The sequence below is a fragment of the Accipiter gentilis genome, chromosome 7 (assembly GCF_929443795.1).
Source record: "Accipiter gentilis chromosome 7, bAccGen1.1, whole genome shotgun sequence".
In the NCBI taxonomy this organism is placed as follows: Eukaryota; Metazoa; Chordata; class Aves; order Accipitriformes; family Accipitridae; genus Astur; species Astur gentilis.
In genome coordinates, this window is record NC_064886.1 from 33,935,313 (window position 1) to 33,956,488 (window position 21,176).

At 42.9% G+C, this 21,176-nt stretch overlaps 1 protein-coding gene across 1 annotated transcript; it reads left to right on the forward strand.

The window, feature by feature from the left end:
- The first annotated feature begins 2,810 nt into the window (after positions 1 to 2,810).
- On the forward strand, positions 2,811 to 7,900 carry CIAO2B (cytosolic iron-sulfur assembly component 2B). The gene is made up of 5 exons (XM_049806797.1): positions 2,811 to 3,054; positions 3,181 to 3,260; positions 3,604 to 3,729; positions 4,240 to 4,285; positions 4,829 to 7,900. The coding sequence occupies exons 1-5, from the start codon at positions 2,913 to 2,915 to the stop codon at positions 4,924 to 4,926; spliced, it is 492 nt and encodes a 163-aa protein (XP_049662754.1). The 5' UTR covers positions 2,811 to 2,912; the 3' UTR covers positions 4,927 to 7,900.
- Positions 7,901 to 21,176: the final 13,276 nt, after the last annotated feature.

The following is a 21,176-nucleotide window of genomic DNA, read 5'->3' on the forward strand; positions in this document are numbered from 1 at the left end:
CCCTTAGTGTAATGCACCTAATCATTACCTGATCCTGAGAATGGATGATCTGAAAATGACCCAGCACCATCTGTGAACAACAATAAAATGTCTAATCATAGTTAATCTGAGTTAATCTTACAAGCAGAGAAAACAGTGAAGCTCTGAAGAGGTTCCAGAGCTGTTGACACTTAAATTCTTGTAAAAAAAACCCAAAAGAACAAAAAACCTCACCAAAAAAAAAAAAAAAAAAAAAAAAAAAGGATTACATATAACTAGAAATAACAATTTTTAAAAAAATCAATATAGTTAATTCTTGCAGAAGTTTTAATGAGGGCTAGCACATCTGTACCATATCTGACACCATATGTGCTTTCCAGCAGGGACTGGCCTCCAGCCTCCAAAATAGTTCTTCATCTCTTCTTGAATAAAAATAGGTCTCCTGCATTTTTCCAAATTAAAGGGGAGATTTAAGTTGAGGGTCAGATTATAGCTTCTATATGAGTAGCTTCAGTGGAGGTCAGAAAGCAAGGTCTACTTACAACACTTTATGGGGTATGTCCTTCCCTCAAAAAAGTGGGAAAGGGCCACGACCTCACCTTCTCTATAGCTTCCTACAATGGAAATAGGCTGACAATCCAACAGACAGCTTTTGCCTGCTGGCTGAAAAAGTCCTAAAAAAATTTGTAGTTTGAAGAAGCATGACTACAGTGTGGATGACTGGCCCTAAACAGATTAGCCTCAAGGCTGCCTTCATAGTTGGGCCTACAAGCCCAGCTTGCTCCACCAACTCCCAATCTTCAACTGGCAAAACACCCTCTATAAAATGGGTCTTTTCCTTCCCACATTTGCTTCATTTCACATCTCCTGGATGAATGGTGTCATCAGCATTCAGCTGGCAAAGTATACCGCTTCAGGCTCCTCTCCACTGCTTTCGCTTAATTCACCTCCAGCGGGGATGCTCATAAAGCCTGTGAAGACAACTTCTCCACCACAGATCATACACGACGTAAGCTCATCCTGCTCGGGAAACAGGTTTGTCAGAGTAAGTCAGTTATTACTTTAACGAAAAGGGTCATGAATGAGATAGGTAAAACAAGATTTCCAGTGCAAGAGAATTCAGAGCTACTTGCTATTTCTTATACAGTTCCTGAGTCTCTAGGTTGTGATAGCTTTGGAAAGTATGCCAATTTCTCATGAATTTCACCTGGAACTGTGCAAATATGCATTGTGAAACATATCTTGACTTTTATTTTTTATACTTCCCTCAAATCTTTCTGGAAAATCCTTTCTGTTGCAATTATTTTTGTTCTAGTCTGATATGAATAGCCCTGGGATTTTTGTAGATTCTTCTGGTGGCCTAGAAAGACAGATCAAAACCAGAAGACAGACTTCAACATACGGGAATAGGTGTGTGCACCTGTTTGTGCGTCTAAGGATTGGGGGAAAGCAGGATTCCATGAGGCTACTTAAGTTGAACGCTTTCCATCAGTGAAATCCAATGAATATGGACTTCTTGTGCTGCCAAACTGAACTGTCTTTATCCAATAAAAAACCAAACCAAAACAAAGCAACCAAAACCCACTTTCAAAATCAGCCAACATCTTCACCACTAAGGGTAAGTCAGCTCAGTCAGCTCTGTACTTCCTAAACAGCCAGAAAAATGATGCTTACCAACAAAATGTATTATCCAAAACAACATACGCTAATTGAAAGACCAACTTAAGGTAACAATGATATTAAGAAGTGAACTTTAATGCCAATGTAATCTTATGTATTAACTGAATATAACACAAAGCAAAGATGAAAGCAGAGATAAATGGAAACTTTTCTCACAGGTAGTTTGCTTGTCTTATTTAAAATATCAGCAGATGTGTAAACATACCAGTAACCTTCAGAACAAATCCCACTGGGGGCAAACCCAATCCGGCCCAACTCCCCACAGTCAAAAGCACACCTGAGGTAACCACCATTTCTGTAAGGCGGTGCCGAGGAACGGAACCACAATATACTAGTATTTTCTTCCAGTTGCAACATCTTTTGAAGCAGCAAGTCTCGGGTACTTTCAAATCCTCTTTCCTGTCTGTCTGCCGCCCTCCGCCTGGGGAGCATGTTCGCATCTTCTCACCCGTGACCGGACCTTGACGTGGCAGGCATGGAAATAAACCAAAATCATGTTTTGCAAAGAGAAATCAAACATATGGCGGGGAGGCTAAACCAGATGATATACAATACGTTTACTCAGGAGTATGTGCTTTAACCCCATTGTAAAGGGGTGTATGAAGCCAAAATACGTCATCATTACACTCTCTCGCTCCGGCTTCTTTAAGTTTGCGGGTTTTTTAAGATACAGTTTGCCTTTTCAAATTGCCTCGAAGACGAAAGAAACCGTTTTAATCACGAACACTCGGTGTGTAACACGCACCCTAATCTACCCGTCCTGGACCGCGCTCCCTCCGCCGCAGAGGTCCCTCACGGACCCCCCCGCCGCCGCAGAGGTCCCTCACGGACCCCCGCAGCGTCCCCGACCCCAGCCAAAGGCCGTTCGGTTCGCGCTCTCGGCCTTTAGTTTCCAGCCGCCGCCGGACGACGACGACGACGCCGACGACGCCTCCTCCCGCCTCACCAGCGCGGCCTCCGCGCTGCTGCCCCCGCCTCCTCCCAGCCGCCCTGAGGGCAACCCCGGCGGCCGCCCGAGCTTGCCCCGCCGCGCCCGCTCTCCGCCCACCGGGCCCGTTCCGCTCCTCGCCCGCAGGAGAGCACTCCCGCCACGGCCAAGCAGCGGACCGGGCCTCCCCAGCGCCAACCCCCCGCGCCGCCGAGCGCCCGCCTCCGCGCCCGGTGCGGCGGCGAACGGCGTCCGGGCTCCTTCCGCCCCGCCGGCGGCGCCCGCCCGGCAGCCGAAGCGGGGGAGGGCCTGAGCGGCGGCAGCCATGGTGGGCCCGGGCCCGGGCGGCGGGGCGCCGCTGGAGAACGCCAACCCGCTCATCTACCGCCGCTCGGGGGAGCGGCCGGTGACAGCGCGGGAGGAGGACGACGAGCTGCCCGACTCCATCGACGACCGGGAGATCTTCGATATCCTTGCCGGGAAGGAAGGAATGAAGGAAGGAAGGGCGGGAGGGGGGGGGGGCCGGGGCCGCTGGGGTGGCGGCGCAGGGCGGGGGGGGGGGCCGCTCCGCTGCGTTTTCCTTGACCCGGCACATCTGATCCGCTCCATTAACGACCCCGAGCACCCCCTCACCCTGGAGGAGCTGAATGTCGTCGAGCAAGTGCGAGTGAAAGTGAGGGCCCCGCTAAGACGAGCCTGTCGCCCGGGGCTCCCGGGGCCGCCGTCGGGACGGCCGCTCGGTAAACGCGTGCTGTGCTGCAGGGCAGGGCTGCCTCTGCCCCCCGACTGACACACACACACACACACACACACACCCCCACACACCCCCGACATTAAAAGAGGCTTATTACAGCGGTCTGCTGCAGCTAAACGTAGTGTTTTAAAATGTCAGCGAAAAAAAAACAACCGTAAGCGGCCAAGTACAGCTTCAGGCTGCATTTCACAAAAAACGCCGCCAGCTAGTTCGGGGTAAAGCCGGTGAGTTTTGTACATGCAGAGTGTTTGGTTTTCAACAGGTGAATGACGCGGAAAGCACGGTGGCAGTGGAGTTCACTCCCACCATTCCCCACTGCAGCATGGCGACGTTGATCGGCCTCTCCATAAAAGTAAAATTGATCCGATCTCTGCCCGAGAGATTTAAGGTGAGTAATCAGATCGTTCCGGAAAGCAAAAGAGGGGATTGGGTTTGAAAAGGGACAAAAAAAAAAAAAAAAGGGGGGGGGGGGGGCAAGAAAATAAGCTAACCAACTTACAGTGAAAAAAACCTAGAGCTTTTTTCATATCATGGGTGGTGTAAACACTCAGGGAACCAGAGAGGGCAGTGGACTAAAATACAGATGCAGAATTACGGTTCTGTGACCGTCATGTCAAGGGTGAGTGGGGCTGTGGAGCGAAGTTACCCGCAGTGCTCTACGGCATGGGAGGAAGAGAGGTTGGTGCCTCACCCCCCTGTCCGAAAGAGGCTTAAGCAGATGGGAATGCAGAATATTCTGTGATTTTAGACTTATTTTATTCTGCTCTATACAGTAAGTAGTATTGGCAAGAATGTTTTCTTCCCTCTTATTGTCTTATTTTCATTATGAAAGAATTTGAACTTTAGCTTCCAATGTTTTACTGACTTGTCGCCTTTTTCTTTTGTGATGCTTTTTAAGCTGGATGTTCACATAACACCAGGAACACATGCTTCTGAGCATGCAGGTAAGGTTTTCAGTGCTCTGATGTGTGGTGGTTATTATTTTTTTTAATCTTGAAAATTAAGAGAGGAGAGAAATTCCCACACCTGCAGAGCAGCTGTTTAGTATCTGGGACTTTATGGGCGTCAGCTTCTGGGGGGTGTTACAGAACAGGAGTGTGTAATAATGACATTTAGATATGTTCTGTACTGTAGTTTAAACATCTCCTCGGGCAACCTGTGCTCTCAACTAGTCATTGATTTGCCTGGGTTATGGAGGACTCGGAAAATGAGGAGAGGCTGGGGGGAAATTTCTTCTTCTGCTACACCTACACATGCGTAGCTCCCTGCTGCTGAATCATAAACAGCTTGCTGGTTTAACTTGTGATCACATGCTAGCTTTGACTTTATACTGCAACCCTGGAGTGTACGTAGCATCTGCAGAATTACTAGTCTACCTGAGTACCATAGCAACAGTCTGATTATGTGTCTCAACCTAAAATGCTTTAAAAAAGACATTGTATACGATTGTTTTGACTGGTTTCTTGTGGTGTTTTTTTTCTGCACAGTTAATAAACAGCTTGCTGATAAAGAACGTGTAGCAGCTGCTTTGGAAAACTCTCACTTACTGGAAGTGGTGAATCAGTGTTTGTCCGCTCGATCATAATTGCCTGATGAGGAAATTGTTGGTATTCTGCTGTGTAAACTAATTTTGTATATAAGTGGTGATGCTAGTGTTACACTATACATATATCTATGAGCAAAATAAAATTACTTGGATTTTCTTAAAGAAATGTTTCATTACTCCTACAAAACTAGTATGTGGGAAATTAGCTTACAGGCAGCTACAAAAATATTATGAAAATTGACTTTTAAATGTTATTAGTCATCACATAGGTAGGATTTTTCTTTAAAAAGATTTGTTTCAAGCTGGTTTTAACTGTTTTCTCACTATCCAAAATTAGTTATAAACTGCATTTTAGAAGTGGATTTTGCACACTGGACTTTACAAGTACACCAAGCTAATTGGCAGTTAAAATCTTTACATTCATATGACTTTTTTGGGCTGCTAATATAATTTTAGCTTCAGACATCAAAAACTGTATAAGTTCATGTGTGCAAAGTTGTAACACATTTTATCAGTAAGTGTAAACACTTCTAAAGCATCTGCCTGGTTTTTATTATATTAACTTGGATTAGCCAAATATGGAGGGCTCTTTAGACCTGTATAAAACAGGATTTATTTTTAATTACTCATTACTTGTGGTAGAAAATACAGTATCTTTGAGGCAGGGGTTTTTTTCCATATACCTGCTGCAATATAGGAGAGAGTTGTTCATAGTTTTCAGTACAAACAGTCCAGCTACCCTCTACTGAAAGACTTTCCTGGCAAAGTTTGACAGCTAAATGACGAGTTTTGCTTTAAACATACTGAGATTTAATAATAATACCTAGCCTATGCTTCTGATCCGGGAAATCTGGCATTTACTAAACTATTGTCTTTGGCAGAAATTGACAAGAGAAAAATTCATTAAGATAGAATTCCAGAATTAATTTGAACTTTTGTAAAAGATGTTTCTAATCGTGGACCACATGGGGAAAAAAACAACCTGCTAAAAGAAATCCTATCAGGTATTTTGGTGCTTGCACACATGCGACATTACCTTCATTGTCATCAGTTATCTAGAGAGTAACTAATACACTTTTTTAAAAGTGGATTGTGCTCGCCTGTTTGATGATAATGGTTTATATTTCAGTATTTACTCTTGGAGTAATGCAGTCTAGTCTTGTGTTGAGCAGCTGAGGAAACTGAGGCAGTGGTGATCCATGTGTGACATCTAAAGTCACATGGCAAAATAGGACAGAAACAAATGCATATCTTCCCATTTCAGAAATGAGACACCCCGTTTGGACAGGGCTTCTACAGAAAGCCAACACTGCAGCAGCCTTAATCTGCTTATTTGGCTTAGCATCCTTTGAATGATCAACGCTTGCTTGGATGTATGAATGAAACTGTAAATAAACACAATATTTATGTAGTATTAATATTGGGAAAGGAGCAGAATGACCCAGCTGTTAATACTATCTTTCCTCTCTGCCTCTCTTGCTGAATCACTGAACTGATTAGTTCTGACATTGCCAACGTTTGCACCACAAATGAAACTTCGACCATGGCAATGCATGCAGGAAGCTCACAGGCAACACGCTTGGCTGGTTTGATTTTGTTTTCTGGGTTTTTTTAATAGAAAATGAATTTTGCCCTCACAGATTTTGGGGAAGAAAGGAATGCAAATATGTGCCGGGGGGGGGGGGGGGGAAACAGAAGGATGACTAAGCTGCCAACAGATTGCTTCAACCTGCACTCCAAATAGAGGAGGAATCAGTAAATTATGCATTGTTGAATCTCTCTGCTTGGCTTTCACTGCTACATAATAATTGTGTTAAATAATTTATTGGGATGTTGGCACTTGCCTCATGAAGCACATTGTACACAGTAACCCTGGGGGTGCGCTTTGCACCATTCACCTTTTCAGAGAAGCAACAGTATGGGGTAAGATTGTTTAAATTTATAGTATATAGTTGGGGGATGACTTCTCAGTAAAGGGACTCTGTTGTGGGATATCAAAGGAAAGGTCTGACTTCTGCTGCTTAGGGATGGAGAATTCTATTACTTTAGATCTGGTGTGTTTCTTTTAAGTGATGTGGATGTTGTATTTATGAGATGATAGAAACAACAGTAAGGACAAACCACAGTTACTTTGCTGAAGATCACAGGTCCTCCCATACAGGCTCCCTCAGCTTGGATACTTGCTGAATGATAACATACCGGCAGTTCTAGCAAAAATCTTCCGTTCCCTGGTTTTAATGATTGTTAGCTGGCTCCTGCTGTACAGAGATAAAGAGGGAGAAGAACACCTTGATTTGTTACAAATATTTCTTTTCAGACTTCTATTTTTCCCAAAAGCTACCCCTAAATTTAGCCTCTGGAATGCTTTGTATTAGGACACGTTCCATCAGAAACTATGACCCTTGAGAGCAGCTGTGTTGAATACAAACAGCCTCATTCAATTCCAGGAGAAATGCCAGAAGCAGACATCTGTTTTGCATTCCTAGGCTCTGGGCAGAGCCTTCCAGGGGTGGCTGAATGGCATTCACTACTCTCAATCTGCAAACACTGCAACAGGAGCTCCCTAGGGCAACTGGCTGTGTTGTGCACTAGAGTAACCTGCCATGTGTTTGAGCCCACAGACCAACACAGTTTGTGCATCTCGGGTTCCACCACACTGCACATACTTGGGCCTGCCCGCGCCGTCCTGCTCCCTGGGAGGAAGCAGACTTCTTCCCAGCTGCTCCCGTACTGTCATTGCTGCCTAGTACCAGCAATCTGAAACTTTTGAAGGCTGTTCATCCCCCACTTTCGTGAGTGGGAGGAAAGCAGCTCAGCAGCTTTGTATCCCAAAGATGCAACTGAACTGTCCATGAAATAAACTAACTTCACAATTCAGTGGCAATATTTCTTGTGCTCCTTGGGTGGAGCGATGTGTACCACACACTGGGAACTGTTAGCGAAAAAAAGTTCTTTCAGTCTTCTGGCCATGCTTAAGATTGATGTGTTTACGTCAATAAAGTGCTTTGATAAAGATCTCCCTCTGTGGCTTTGATTTATAAACTACATGTTTTACAATGGTTTTTTTTATAGCTGTTAAAAACATTTCCCTTTAGCCTGTCAAGCAGACAACTATACCACTTTCACTTCCTTTACAAAATGCACTGTTTGGCATAAATACAGACTGAAAAAGTGGCAGAGTCAACTTTTTTCTCTAAACAAAAGTTTATAGCAAAATCTTTCAAACGTTACTATGGAAAGGTAAGTATCAGCAAAGAGACTAAATCCAGGGGAAGTTGAGGCTATTACCTGTGTGTTTAAGTCTGCTGGTACATCTTACAACCATTCACCAGCAACATTTAATAGAAGGCCCATAAAACTTCATTCATTCCACAAAACGCTAAAAATACACAACGTTTTTACAAAATGTACAAATAGCAGAGAGCCTTTATTTTGTTCGACACACTTCAGCAGTTGCAGAAGACACACTATCACATTCTGTAACCTTCTTACGTATTTGTTATTATCAGTTGATGCATTTCTTCTTTCACGTCCTACCTGTAAAGAGCTTTTGCGTCCTGTGGCAGGTTATCTCCATTCCTTTGTGGATCAGCCCCGTCTGCAGTGATAAAAACATCCTGGTTGGTTGGTTGGATGGTTGGAAGCCCTGCTCTCCCAGCTTCATTCCACACACTCATCAATGTCTCTGAGTAACTTGCCAGTTGTCTTATCAGTTTTGTTGCTTTTCAGCATCTTGTTGCGCCACATGCAAGTTTCAGATGCCAAGGCTGTCCTCTTTAGTACAGGAGTTAAAACAGGCTCTGGTTCCTGCCATTACCTCAGCTCCCGGCACTGGACTGGAAGGAGAGAACAGGGCAGAAGTTAATTTCCAGCAAGCCTGTGGAACAAACATAATGTGGGAATGGGGAGCAGCTGCTGCCTGGGAGCTTTGGAAAGGCACAGGAGGAGAAAGAGAAGGAAACGGCAAGGGCTTACAACACCTCGCTGTGCTGCTGCTAGCCTCGGTCTGTGGCAGCATGGAGAACAGGGAGCTTCTACAGTGCTGGAAGCTTTGTCCTCCAAATTGCAGGGGAAATAAATGAGCTCCCCTTACCTAACGCTGGACATCTCCCACCCCTCTGGTTTCCTCGTTCCCTACAAGCTGGCTGCTGAAGGAGAGATTCCCACGTGGGGTCTGTAGCCAAGGCACGGCCACAGCGTGGGCCCCCTCTGCCCTCTCTTGCTTGTTACTCAGCCCATCCTATTAGTGCCCTCGCGCTGCTGCGGGTAACAAGAAGAGCTTTGCTGTCCCACTGCAGTTAAGTCATAAACAGCAGGAGGAGACAGGAGGATCAGGAGAACAAGTATGTACCTAAAACTAATGCTTTAAGTTGACAAAGGGAGATGCACACCTTGCCGTATCGTTAAGTGCAGTGGGCAGCAGCTGGGTCCACGCTGAGCCGAGCGGGAAGACCCGAGCGACTGGCAAGTCGTCACTGCCAAACTCTTTCTGCTGGATGTGATCGTCCCCGTTATTTTGGTGTAACTTTGAGATTATGGTTTATCATAGCACTTTTTTCCCTAATCTACCCAAATTAGTTTCATCTGGATTCCCATCAGATGTGTCACACCTGGCTTTGATCCAAATAACAGCAGAGTGTCAGGAGATTGCTTAACCCCAGGATGCCTGGCAGCTTGATTTCTCTATCTACCCTTTTGCTAAGGGAAGAGCTGGTACATGCTCTGTCTAAGGATTATGAAGGTATCTAAGCAGCAATACTTCTTATTTCCCTTGCAAAGTGACAAATAAATCATCCACGTAGTCTGAAATGCTTGCAGAGAAAAACAATAAATGTCAATAGATTCCATTTTTCCCCCCTAACAAACAGTTTGAATAGAACAAAAGTAGTTTTATTACTGCAAATCAGAAAATAGTTTCATTAACACTGCAGCCAACTTTTTTAAAAACCCAGTTACTTTTGAGGTAGACAGAAAATCATGATTTGGAATGAGTCACATAAATTGTTTCTCTTCAGATTGGTACTGACTTATTTTCACAACTGCATTTTAGACACTGGTTTTTGAAACATAAGTCAGTAATGTAAAGAGCCTGTTAAATGCTACTTTATTAATGATTCTTACTAATGACAAAATTGACTAAGACCTTGAAACAGGAGCTGTTATTTAAACAATTTCTTCCCCTTCCCCTTCAAACTCACCATTCTGGGTCTGATCCTGCAAAGTCAGAGCTTTAACTGAGGTTATACTCTGGATTATATTTTTAGCATAGAAGTGATAAAGTCTTGTCACATTTATATTTGTCAGTAAGAAGAATATTGGGCCATTCCTAGTAAAACAACTGAGACTTAATTTATTTTTTCAAATAAAAAGTAAACATTGTATCAGCTTTAATCTCAGTCATAACTGCCTTACTTTAAATGCGTATGCCATTTGTGTGTACGCATTTAAGTTCATCTGTAGTCTAAGCACTGAACTGCACAGGAGATGTACTTATGCAGTTACCAAGTCATATAATTTAGTAGTTTTCTGCATTTTATGGATGAGTAAATAAACAGTATAGCTTAGATGCGAACTGCATACACATCAGTTAATACATCATACAAGTTTAGCACTTGCAGGAGCTTTGCTGTGAATGTTATGAAGACGGTGTACCTTCCTCTGACATTTTACTGTGATCTGGTCTTCATCCTCTTAAAAGTTGCTTTCACTGACTACAAATAAATTGTGTCTTTTTTTGGCTTGCATGCCTAACTGGGCAATCCCTGCTTCGCCACGAGGAATGACAAGATGAAAGAGACAACGTGGTATGAATCGTGCCTTGGTCCAGCTGGGAAGAATGGAAGCCATCCCACAGAACAGGCTCTGAAATACACAAATAAAATAACATGCCAAAGAGAGGAAATACATACAGGAAAGCTGCCAAGACTGTGACATAATGTCTCTGGTTAGCTACGTTCAGGTCCGTACCAGAAAAAATCATTTGCCACAGAAACTGCAATGCACAGAACGTGCTCTCACAAACACCGACGACTTGAGAGGGACTGCCCTGCTCCAGGACGGGTGTTCTCCCTGGTGCCCACAGGTCTCCTGCCAGCACCGTGCATGGTCCGTCCCAGCCACGCAGGCTGCCCTGCTGCACCTGGACTGGGAAACAAAATTTCAAAGCTTTGCATGTTAAATACATTTTTGCACGTACAGACAAATTGTCAAATTAGCAAGATGTAGAAAAGGGAATATAGGAGAAATGGGAAAGAGGGGATAGCTGAAACCATGAGCTGAGGTCGTGAATCCCGGTGTGGCTCAGGGGCTGATAACGGCACCCCCGCAGATGGTGCTATGATTTCTCACAGGTCAGTGGCTGTCCTGAGACCTGGCCAGCACAAATCCAGATGAGAAACAAGGGAAGATGTCTTCATCCGGCATCTCGGAGCTCCTGCTGCCTCTCACGGCTGGAAAGAGTCCCTCCTAAGCCCAGAAGCTGGCCTGGCACCTCCGTCATCCTCTGTTTGTTGGGTTCATCACCCTCATCTGGGGCACCAAGGCATCGATGCCTACGCTGTACCTGCTAGATCACATCAGGTTTACAGCTTGCACTTCACCGAATCCCTTCACAAGCATAAAATCAGTGTTCACCATTCACAGCAGTTCTGTCCTTACATATAGTGATGGACTGTACATACAACAGGATGTCTTTGCCACTCATAAAATCTCCTTTTTAAAGCTGACACGGTTTCAGCTGAACTGAGATACAATTTATTTCAGCTGACTTGGTAATTATTGAAGCATTCCATTTTAATTAGGATGATGGTTAATGAAATCTGCCATAAAGTCGTTTGTGCATTTTAGTCTTTGTAAAAAACCTTAAAAATATGTAATAGATATAGAGAAATAAATTGGAACAGTATACAATGCATTGTTATTTTCTGTCACAGCTCATCAAGGAAGCCTATACATCGATATGACTTGACAGTGACAGGATGACAGACTAATTTCTCCTGTGAACCATTTTCTTCTTATAAGGCAAAAAAAGCACTGCATCTGTATGAGATCATCTAGAAAAGTCCTCCTTTCTGAAAAATACTATATTCTTTTTTGTTGCCTAGCTACATGCTGTTGTTACCTTAGAAGGCTGTAGATTCATCTGAATGATTCTGGTGGTGCTGATGTGCTTGAGCAGAGGAGTAATGCAAATATATAACCCTTTCTTTTGTAAAGATTATGAAAGAAAGGGGTGAGTATGAAAAGAAAGAGCCTTTGCAGAAAAGCAATTCGCTGTATTCATCATATTCTTTTTGACATCAATTGTTGAATAAAGACCGTTTCCCCCCACAGACCTGGGTGCATGAGCAGCCAGTGAAATCACAGGCTTGATGCTTTTGACGTGAGAGTCTGATGCTAAGGAAGTGTTTGCCTGGTTCATGTTAATTACTGCTATGAGTAAGTGTAGAGAAGGGAAACGACTGTCAAGGCCTGATTCTGATCTCATTTTCAAAACTGTAAATGGGAAAACGCCATGAAATGCAACCAGTTTGCTTAATTTCGCTACCATCAGACACTGGGATGATCACCGAGTCCTTCTTTGAATATAAGTAGCTTTGATGACTTGGAAAATTAAGAAAGTCCACTTAAAATGCCTAAGGCCCAAAGATTTACATTGTAATGTGCCTGTCAAAGAAACCTCTGACAGGGAACTCTGCCCTCACACAGGAGACATGCAGAGATGGCGAGCTGAGCAATAATTGCCTGGCACTTCCCCAGCGTGATCAGCAGCTCAGCATGCCACTGCCTCGCCAAAGATTTTAGTATTCTGGTATTCACTAGATGTGGGGAAGTCGCTTGCGGGAGGAATAAGATGAACGGGGAAATAAAGTTATTTCTTACCTGCTTCACTGTAACTGGTTTGGGTGTGGAATGTCATTCATATGTGTCAAGATTTTGCAGTTTTATCTTTAGGACTGAGAGACTTTCAGCACTGGAGTTTTGATTCAGCTTTTTCTGGTGAGGGCTGGCTGTGAAATTAAGATCTGCATTTGCTTTCATGAAATAATATTTTTCAAGTCTACTGTTTATAACCCTCTTTTTATACGGAACACACTTCATACCATTCTATTACCTCGGTCTATGCTTGTGCTTGCTCTCTCTGTATTTTATCATGAGCCTAGATCCTGATAATTTTATATTTTTTGGAGACAAAGTGGTAGATAATGAAGGATATCATGATTATCATAATTATTACATTCTTTCTTAAGAATAAAATCAGAAAGAACTTTGACAATTTAAAGTGAAAATAAGAAAGTTTATTTGATTCTAGTATAATTCTACAGTAAGAATTTCGAAAGTCTTCATCAGAATATCTTGTATAGCAGCAGAGGCAAAGCAGGAAATGAGACATTTAAAAGAAGCAGAGATGCCTATTACTGCTGTGATGCAAATGTGGAATTTGCCAAACTCAGCACATTCCAACTGGATAAATTCTGCGTTTCTCCTGGAACAGATGATAACATCTCTCACATCCAAATTCCTACACACTTTACACGAACGATTCCATGACATCACTCACCACAAGATAAGACACCATAAATTCTGCACTGGGTTATAAAGAAGTGTAAAAGCCTTTGTAATTCAAATTCGTAAGTCTCGACTGTGAGTTTTTGTCCCTGGTTCAAGCTTTCATTTGTTGAAATGAAAGAGAAATGGAGTTTTCCCCACAAGGGAAACAAGATCAGACTTTATCACCTAAAGCAAAAGGGCAGCTGTGTTTTAATTCTGGTCACCACCAGTCCCCACCAGGAGTCTTATATACAGTGCTTATAGAAGATTCTAAGCATAATAAATGCACATTTGGACACAAAAATAAAGTTCTCTGTATATGAAAAGAAAGATTACAAAATCCTTGTCCTTTTTTCTTATCTAGTGCACAGAAGAGGGCAGCACAGTTAAAGTTTCACTTTGTATTACCACAAAGATAAATTGTGTTTCTGTCTTACGTCCTTCCCTCAGTGACAGATCAATGTGACTCTGTGCTGGAAGCGAGCTGGCCATTTCCTCCGAGGACCAGTGGTCTGCTCCTACTTGTGGGTTTTCACTGCAAGGAGACTTTTCCTTGTTCACCTGTCAAATTCATGGAAATATCTACAATATGATGACTTTACCCAGATATTCAGATCCCACATCCCCAGATCTTCTTTCCTGTGATAGCTCTGTAATGTGTTGAAATGTAAGCAATGCTTTGTCACCGGCACAATCTGCTGTACTCCCGTCACTCTCGCTGGAATTTCTTGCTACAGAGAATTTTTCCCTTATAACCCTACTTTCCTTTTGTGGTACTATGTGGAAGAAGCCTGCTAACAGGCAACTTTTGAAGACATTGTCCTGCAGGCATATGGAAGAAATGGGCCCTGCGGGCTACCAAGGGCAGCTTTAGGCTGTTTTCTACCCAATTTCCTGTCCTATTAAATCCTTAGTTCCTCAATAAAAGAGAGTTACAGCAGGTCCATGAAAATGTTACTCAGTGCTCGGCTGACAGTGTAAACAGATGCTAGGAATTCTTAGGGTTAACAAAGAAAGCAGAAAACATCACTGTCCACTGTTGAAGCCCATGGGCACATGCAGTTTGAATAATCTGTGTTTCTAATCTGTGTGCTTCTTGTACCCTAACTTCTAAAAAGGTGTATTAGAAAAGATACAGAGAAGGGCAAGCAGGAATTGTGTTTATACAAGGAGTGACTGAATACTCTAGGTTCCTCAGCCAAGAGAGATAATTACTGCAGAAAGCTATAAAATCATTACACGTATGAAGACGATATGAGGGAAATCTCATTCTCTGCTTCAAAATACAATAAATGAGAGTGCTGCAGGATATCGAAAATCTACATGGGTTAAAAAGCAATTAGAAAAATATGCAGAAAAAACACATCAAGGGCCTCTGAACAAAAGGAATACTATTAGCCCGGTGGTTGTATGGGGGGGAGTTTTAATTGCGTTTATCATGTTCTTACTGTCCATTCTTCTTTAGATATCTGCTACTGACGGCTGCTGGAAACTGGCTGTAAGTTGAGTCTGACCCAGGACAGCTCCTTTAATTTGTTATTGTAAATAGATTCATTCCTCTTGCCAAGAGCTATTGCTGGTAAACAATAAATCTCACATTTGCAATTTGCTTCCTTACCACGATGTACCTCTTAGTAAGACAGACAGCCATTTACTTTGCCCATTCCTCAAACCAACTGTCTGTTGCAATCTGTAAATTCAGAAACCTTTTCATGGTATCAGACTTCTAGACTTTTCTTGTAAAGGGCCTCTGAAATCCACCCTAAGGAGTATACATCCCACAGGAATTGTAACAGGATATTTAGCATTCCACTCATGGATGCATGATGTATGTCACACACATTGGCCATGACAGGCTTAATACTGAAAAAGAGGAATTAGGGGTGATTAAAGAAAATAATTATGGAAATATCTTAGGTCATGTTCTGATTTTACTCCAAACTTGAAATGCAATAGGAGCAAACAGCTGATCACATACAGTACGTGCTAATGAGTCCGTTCCGCAGTGACTGATGAAACTAAGGGGGTATCCAAGCTCTGATTCTTGTAGCAGGGTATAGCACAAGTGGTTACCGTGTCAGTATGAAGTAAACTTGAATCTGAAAAACTAAAAATCAGTGCAAATTTGAAGCTAGACTGAGACAGAATGCTTTTCCCAAATATATTCTAACAGGATAGTTTACTACTAGTGTGGTGCACTCTGTGAAAAAGAAGTGGGGGAACTGCACAAGCAACAATGAAATTAGATATGCCACTTGTGCAACTTCTTTTTTCAGAGCAATGATTCACCTGGTTCAGTTGGGCATGAGGTTATCTAGTAGTGGAAGTTTCTGAGCTTACTCAAAGCAGTGAGAAATTTAGAGCAGCAGGAAGATGAACCACATTTCCAGCTATTCTTATCACAAGTTATTTTTTGCACTCTTTTGCAAGAGTTTCAGAAACACAGGCCTTTGCTTTATGTAACAAGCAAAGGACTTAAAAGGTACCTATTTTATCCTTTTCTACCTGAAAAATGCAAACACTACTATATTCTTTTGCAGTGCCTATCAGTGACCTTTAGAATTGCTGGTCTGGAACTGAGAGGAAGCACAGTAGCCATGAGAGGAACCAATTTGTGATTAATTTTGTAGATATAATAATGGATTTAGTTAGGTTTCTGCTTGCATTTCTCCCTGGGCACTCTATGTGAACTTTCTAAGCTATGTCGATTTCTATTGACTCCAAAGCTCGTGTTTTGTGGCAGCCCCAATTCCTGGCTACCACTACTCAATCAAAAATATTACCTGTCATTAAATGCAAGAGTAATTATGAGAAAAAGCATGACTCCTTGGCTGAAGGGGTGTGCCGCCCTCCCTTGGCAATGTCCAAATGTAGGTTCAGCATGAATGCAGTATTTATCAGGCTTTCTGACAAAGGAGTTAGTGCTAAGGCTGAAAGCTCCACCATTGCTACAGTTACTCATACAGTTCAAACCGTAGCTTACTTTTACATCTTTATATATGAACTGCAAGATAATACAATATACCGTATGCTACACACGAAAAGCTCTAATATGTATTTGCATACAACCCACAAACTGAACTGGTTAAGTCCGTACCTGTTCAGCACACAGTCATCTGTGATTTTAAGGGTGATGGTGAGGAAAACTTGACACCACATTTGCACTACTTTTTGTAGGATAAGGAAAAAATGTTGGGTTGGCTCTTTTTTTTTTTCATTTCCCTGTACCTCTCTCTCTGTCTTGCTTAGGTTAAAAAACCTAACGCATTTCCTACTGCTGCCTCTGTCTCTTCTCCCACTGGCCTGTGTCTGTCAGTTCTGTAATTAAAATAATAATAAATGCTGCTATTTCTTTTATAGTCCAGGTATCTGGGAGGTAGCCAGACTCATGCTTCTGCAGAAGTAATGCTTCATATAACTTGGCAAGAACAGACCTTTGTGGATATCTCTGCATTTAGTATAGAAATAACTTCACCCACATAATGGCTGATTAATTAGATTTGAGGAGTGCAGATGAGTTGAAATGTGAGGAGAGGAGAAACCCTTGACTTCCAGCATAGAGCCACACTGAGAACAATACTTCCTCCCAAACCTCACTGCTGCTAATCGTGTCTTTGGGCTGTTCAAAGTACTTCTATTATTCCTAATCAAATGTGAAACAATTCAAATATAAGACAGCAGAAAAAACCAAAAACTGGAAGTCAGTGATAATATTAATTTGATGTAAAAAATATAAATACTATTTATAATATGTCATTTGACCTTGAACAAACACTGATGAGGTAGAATCACATATAGTTAATTCAACCCCCCAAATTCTGCTTTTTTATCTGAAAATTCAAAGGGGAGGACGTTAGGTGTTAGGTTATACATGATTAGTTATCACTGCACCCCCTGCAAAGTCTGTGCTTGTCATTTAGACCGTGAAATGCACTCTGCACCTAATATAGCATAAAGAAACGCCAGGCACAAGCTTTATTACCCTGGGAATAAATAACTGGAAAAACAGGATCGGACTGCATGTTTTACATTTTCCATATGATGAAAAGTACTCAGGCCAAGAGAGTGCACTAGAAATAAACACTGACACTTCTCAAAAGCTAGAGAAAAACTGAAAGGGGAAAAAAAGACAGAAACAATAAGAAAGGAATGAGATAACAGAAAAAGAGAAACGGGATATACTACAACAGTAAAATACAAAGAAAGGTACCTTAAGTGAAAAGCATATGAAATAAGGGAAATTAAAATCATGAAGATGAAATGAAACTGAAAAAAGTAATCCCTTTTTAGAGAGCTTTGTGCTCAGTTCCACACAACATAGGACATCAGTGTTCCTTTCCTCCTAAGTCTCAGATCAAATTCTTCCATGAGAACCACAGGACACCCACCACAGATGCTGGGCAGCCAAGCAAAAGTGAAGTTTTTGGATTGATTCGCAAATGGGAGGTTACAGTGGCTCCGCCAGGATTCCAGAATAACCTGATAATTAGGATGTAGTTGACCGGGGTCTCTGAAACCAAAACTAACCCTGTGCTCCTGGCCTCAGCAGAATTTGCTTATTACTTGCGTTTAAGCTGTATCTCCTCATGCAGCAAGGATCTGGGTTAGACGGCAGCCCCTGGGCTGCAGCTCTGATGCTGGTTATTTGACACAGCCATTGCAGGGGACGGGCACCTGAATTGCTCAGGAGCCACCTGTGACTCAAGAACCGCAGATGGTACCACTGCTACTGTGATAACCCTGATTCAGAGCACTTACAACCTGCCATGGAGGCTGGAGTGGACTTTTACCTTCAACATTGATAGACTCTATGTCTGGCTCTATGTAAAATCTAACAAATTATAAAATTTCCCATTTCCATTTCAATACATAGGAATGGTATATTAGGCTTACTAAATATATCAAGTCTACAGTATGCGTCTGAAGCACTCATTTAATTAAAACAAACCCCAGACCAGTAGAAGCTAGAACAACAGAAAATAAGAGTAGAAAAGCAAGACGTGAAAATCCCTTTTAAATAGAAACAAATTACAGTTAATATATCTGTTAGAAGCACAGTCACATAGAAATGGAAATGGAAGGCAGGTGAGAAAGGAGACGGTCTAAAATCCTTCAAAGAAACTAAAAGATCAGCATTTCAAGCCTGTGGTCCCATATGCACCCCACTGAAATCAGCAGATGCCACGGTAGTGTATGCATGAATATATAACAATAATTAACAGCAAACAGAGTTACATGCTATGTGAAAAATCACGTTATGTGTCCAAAGTGATTGACCTGAATTATCTGTTAATTCCTCCCAACTTCACAAAACAGCTGGACCTATTGAGACCAAAGGAGATAAGCCAGCTACATGACCCCTGTGATCTCCCCCTCTCTCTGGTTCCAGGCACAAATCCTGCGGCGGATGGGAAGACTTAACTGCCTTGGCGCTCCTCTGTGCCACTTGTACTTACCCCTCTAGGAATAAGCGAAGCCCCGGGGACCTAATCCAAGGCCATCTCACTTTCCGTTAAAGGACAACTCAGAGAACACAGTGCCAGATCCCAAGTAGTATCCTGTAACCATGGTGGTATTCTATAGCCATTAATTCATTAATTGTGCCTGGGTTCTGGCACGAAACAAGTAATTTGCCACAGAGTCCTGAATTTTCTGTATGATTTCTATTAGGATTTATTTTATTTTCAGTCACTTTTCCTGCTGACACGCTGTTCTCTCAAAGTTTTTATTTAGCACTTTTACATATACCTTTCCTGTTATTTTTTGGCTAGTGAGGGGTCTATCTTGCATTTACATAATTAAAATATTCATAATTCTCATCAGCAAAAGACCTGGAATAAAATATGGCTTCTTTAAGTCCTGTCAGTGAAACTCCCATTTTTAGTTTTGTTCCAGTCAACAGTGCTATATGTGGCACAAAAGTGGCACTGTGTCTTCGGTTCTGATGCTTCTCAGATGTCCCTTCTTTCACACAGAAAAGAATTAAAAATACCCCCACTTTATTTGTCAACTCCTAAAGCTTGACCATGACACACGGTAAAGGCATGCAAGAAAGACTGGTCCAAAAGAGTTATAAACCCACTCAGAATATTTCCAGGTGAGAATTCTAAGCAGAAACATTCAAACTTTTAAAAAGTTAACTGAAGACAAACCATTTCTGGGAAGTGTCTTTACATAATTAACCATACATAAATATAGATAAATCAAGATGGTTTGACAAATCCAGTTTATCCAAGTTAAGTAATCACAGTGTACTTCAAATGCTAACCAGAATTTATTTAAATATGATTTTAAATGCTAACCAGAGGTTTATAATTCAGTTCAGTTAACTGAAGCACGCACTGCATTTCACCACCAAACTCTGACTATTTAAACTGACAAGGCTATTTTGGTTGCTATTTTGTGAGACAGGCAGAGAGAACTTGCTGCAAGCACTCGGTGATCTTTAACTGCCACATTAACACTTCAAACTGCAGTTATCAGGGCAAAGGGGCCAAAACCACCCCAAGAGCACAGACTGGAAAATTATAATTGGCTCCTGAAAATAACAGAACATTCACCCACTTAATTTCATGGGAAAAAATACCTGTTCCCTGTGGTCAGTCCCTTCAAAGTATTTTTCTTGTTTATCATCGTTGCAGTTAAGAAGCCGGAGAAGTTTAACATGTTATAAGAAAAAAAGATGCTTCTGAGCCAGTATGCTGTATTTTACTGGCTATGTGACCCCAGAGCCCAATCCCACAGATCCTTTTCTTTCCCTTACTTTATTCTCTACATCTCTAACTTCATTTCCATCACCTCCCTACCTCTTGCCTTCTTAGTCTTGTTTCTGCAGCTGATTTGTAAACCCTTAAAACTTTCACGAATGTGGTGGCAACTGTCCCTACGCAGAGTCACAGGGATTTTCCCATACTGATCAGGCTGTAATCTTTTGGGACGAGGAGCCGGAGTTATTTTGGCTGTAAAATGTCTAACATGTTTCGGTTGCTAAGTAAACAACAAACTGTATACGCGATGCTTGGGTGAGCCATTCAGAATACAAGTATAGTTATCTGGTTAGTCGTTTCTTCACCTGATCACACGGGAATGACTGTGCCACTTATGAGATAAGACTTTCACCGTCTCACTTTGCTGCTCAGGTGAAATCAAGAGAAGAATTTGACCTTTCTGGTTGAGGGTGGCCTCTCGAACCGTTAACACCGCACATGGACACACGGGCAAGCTTACTACGTTAAGCGCAACACCTAGCGCAGGTGCTTTTCTCATAACCCACTCCGCAACGCCAAGTAAAGCAAGCACGGAGCGATGCAGATTTGGCAAATCCCCAGATGTTTTCCCTAGCCCCGCTGTGGACGCGGCACTACACCTACACTCCCGGGCAATGCCACAGAGCCTAACAAGCCGAGGAGACCTAGCCGCGTACACCACGCGTCCTCTCACGCAGGGCCGCAAGTGGGAAAAAGGCGACATACACCGGCAAACGCCGTCTGCCGTCCCACCCGGGGGAGCACCGGGGAAGAAGAGCACCCCGGCCCGGGCCGGAGCAGGGACGCGGGGCGGACCCCTCCCGCCTGACCGCGCAGCCCCTCGCTCCCCACGCGTAACGGTATTTCCCACTGACAGGCTCCGCGTCCCTCCCCACGGCCCCGGCCCCGGCGGTTCCTCCGCGCCGACGGGGCGGGGGGAGCCCCGCCGCCGCCCGTGGACCGGACCGGACCGTGCCGTGCCGTGCCGTGCCG

What these genes read in the sequence shown, in the direction of transcription:
- CIAO2B (XM_049806797.1), top strand. Translation starts at nt 2,913, where the DNA reads ATGGTGGGCCCGGGCCCGGGCGGCGGGGCGCCGCTGGAGAACGCCAAC. An exon ending in CGACGACCGGGAGATCTTCG is followed by an intron (nt 3,055 to 3,180) that starts ATATCCTTGCCG and finishes TTGACCCGGCAC; the next exon opens with ATCTGATCCGCTCCATTAAC. An exon ending in ACATGCTTCTGAGCATGCAG is followed by an intron (nt 4,286 to 4,828) that starts GTAAGGTTTTCA and finishes TTTTCTGCACAG; the next exon opens with TTAATAAACAGCTTGCTGAT.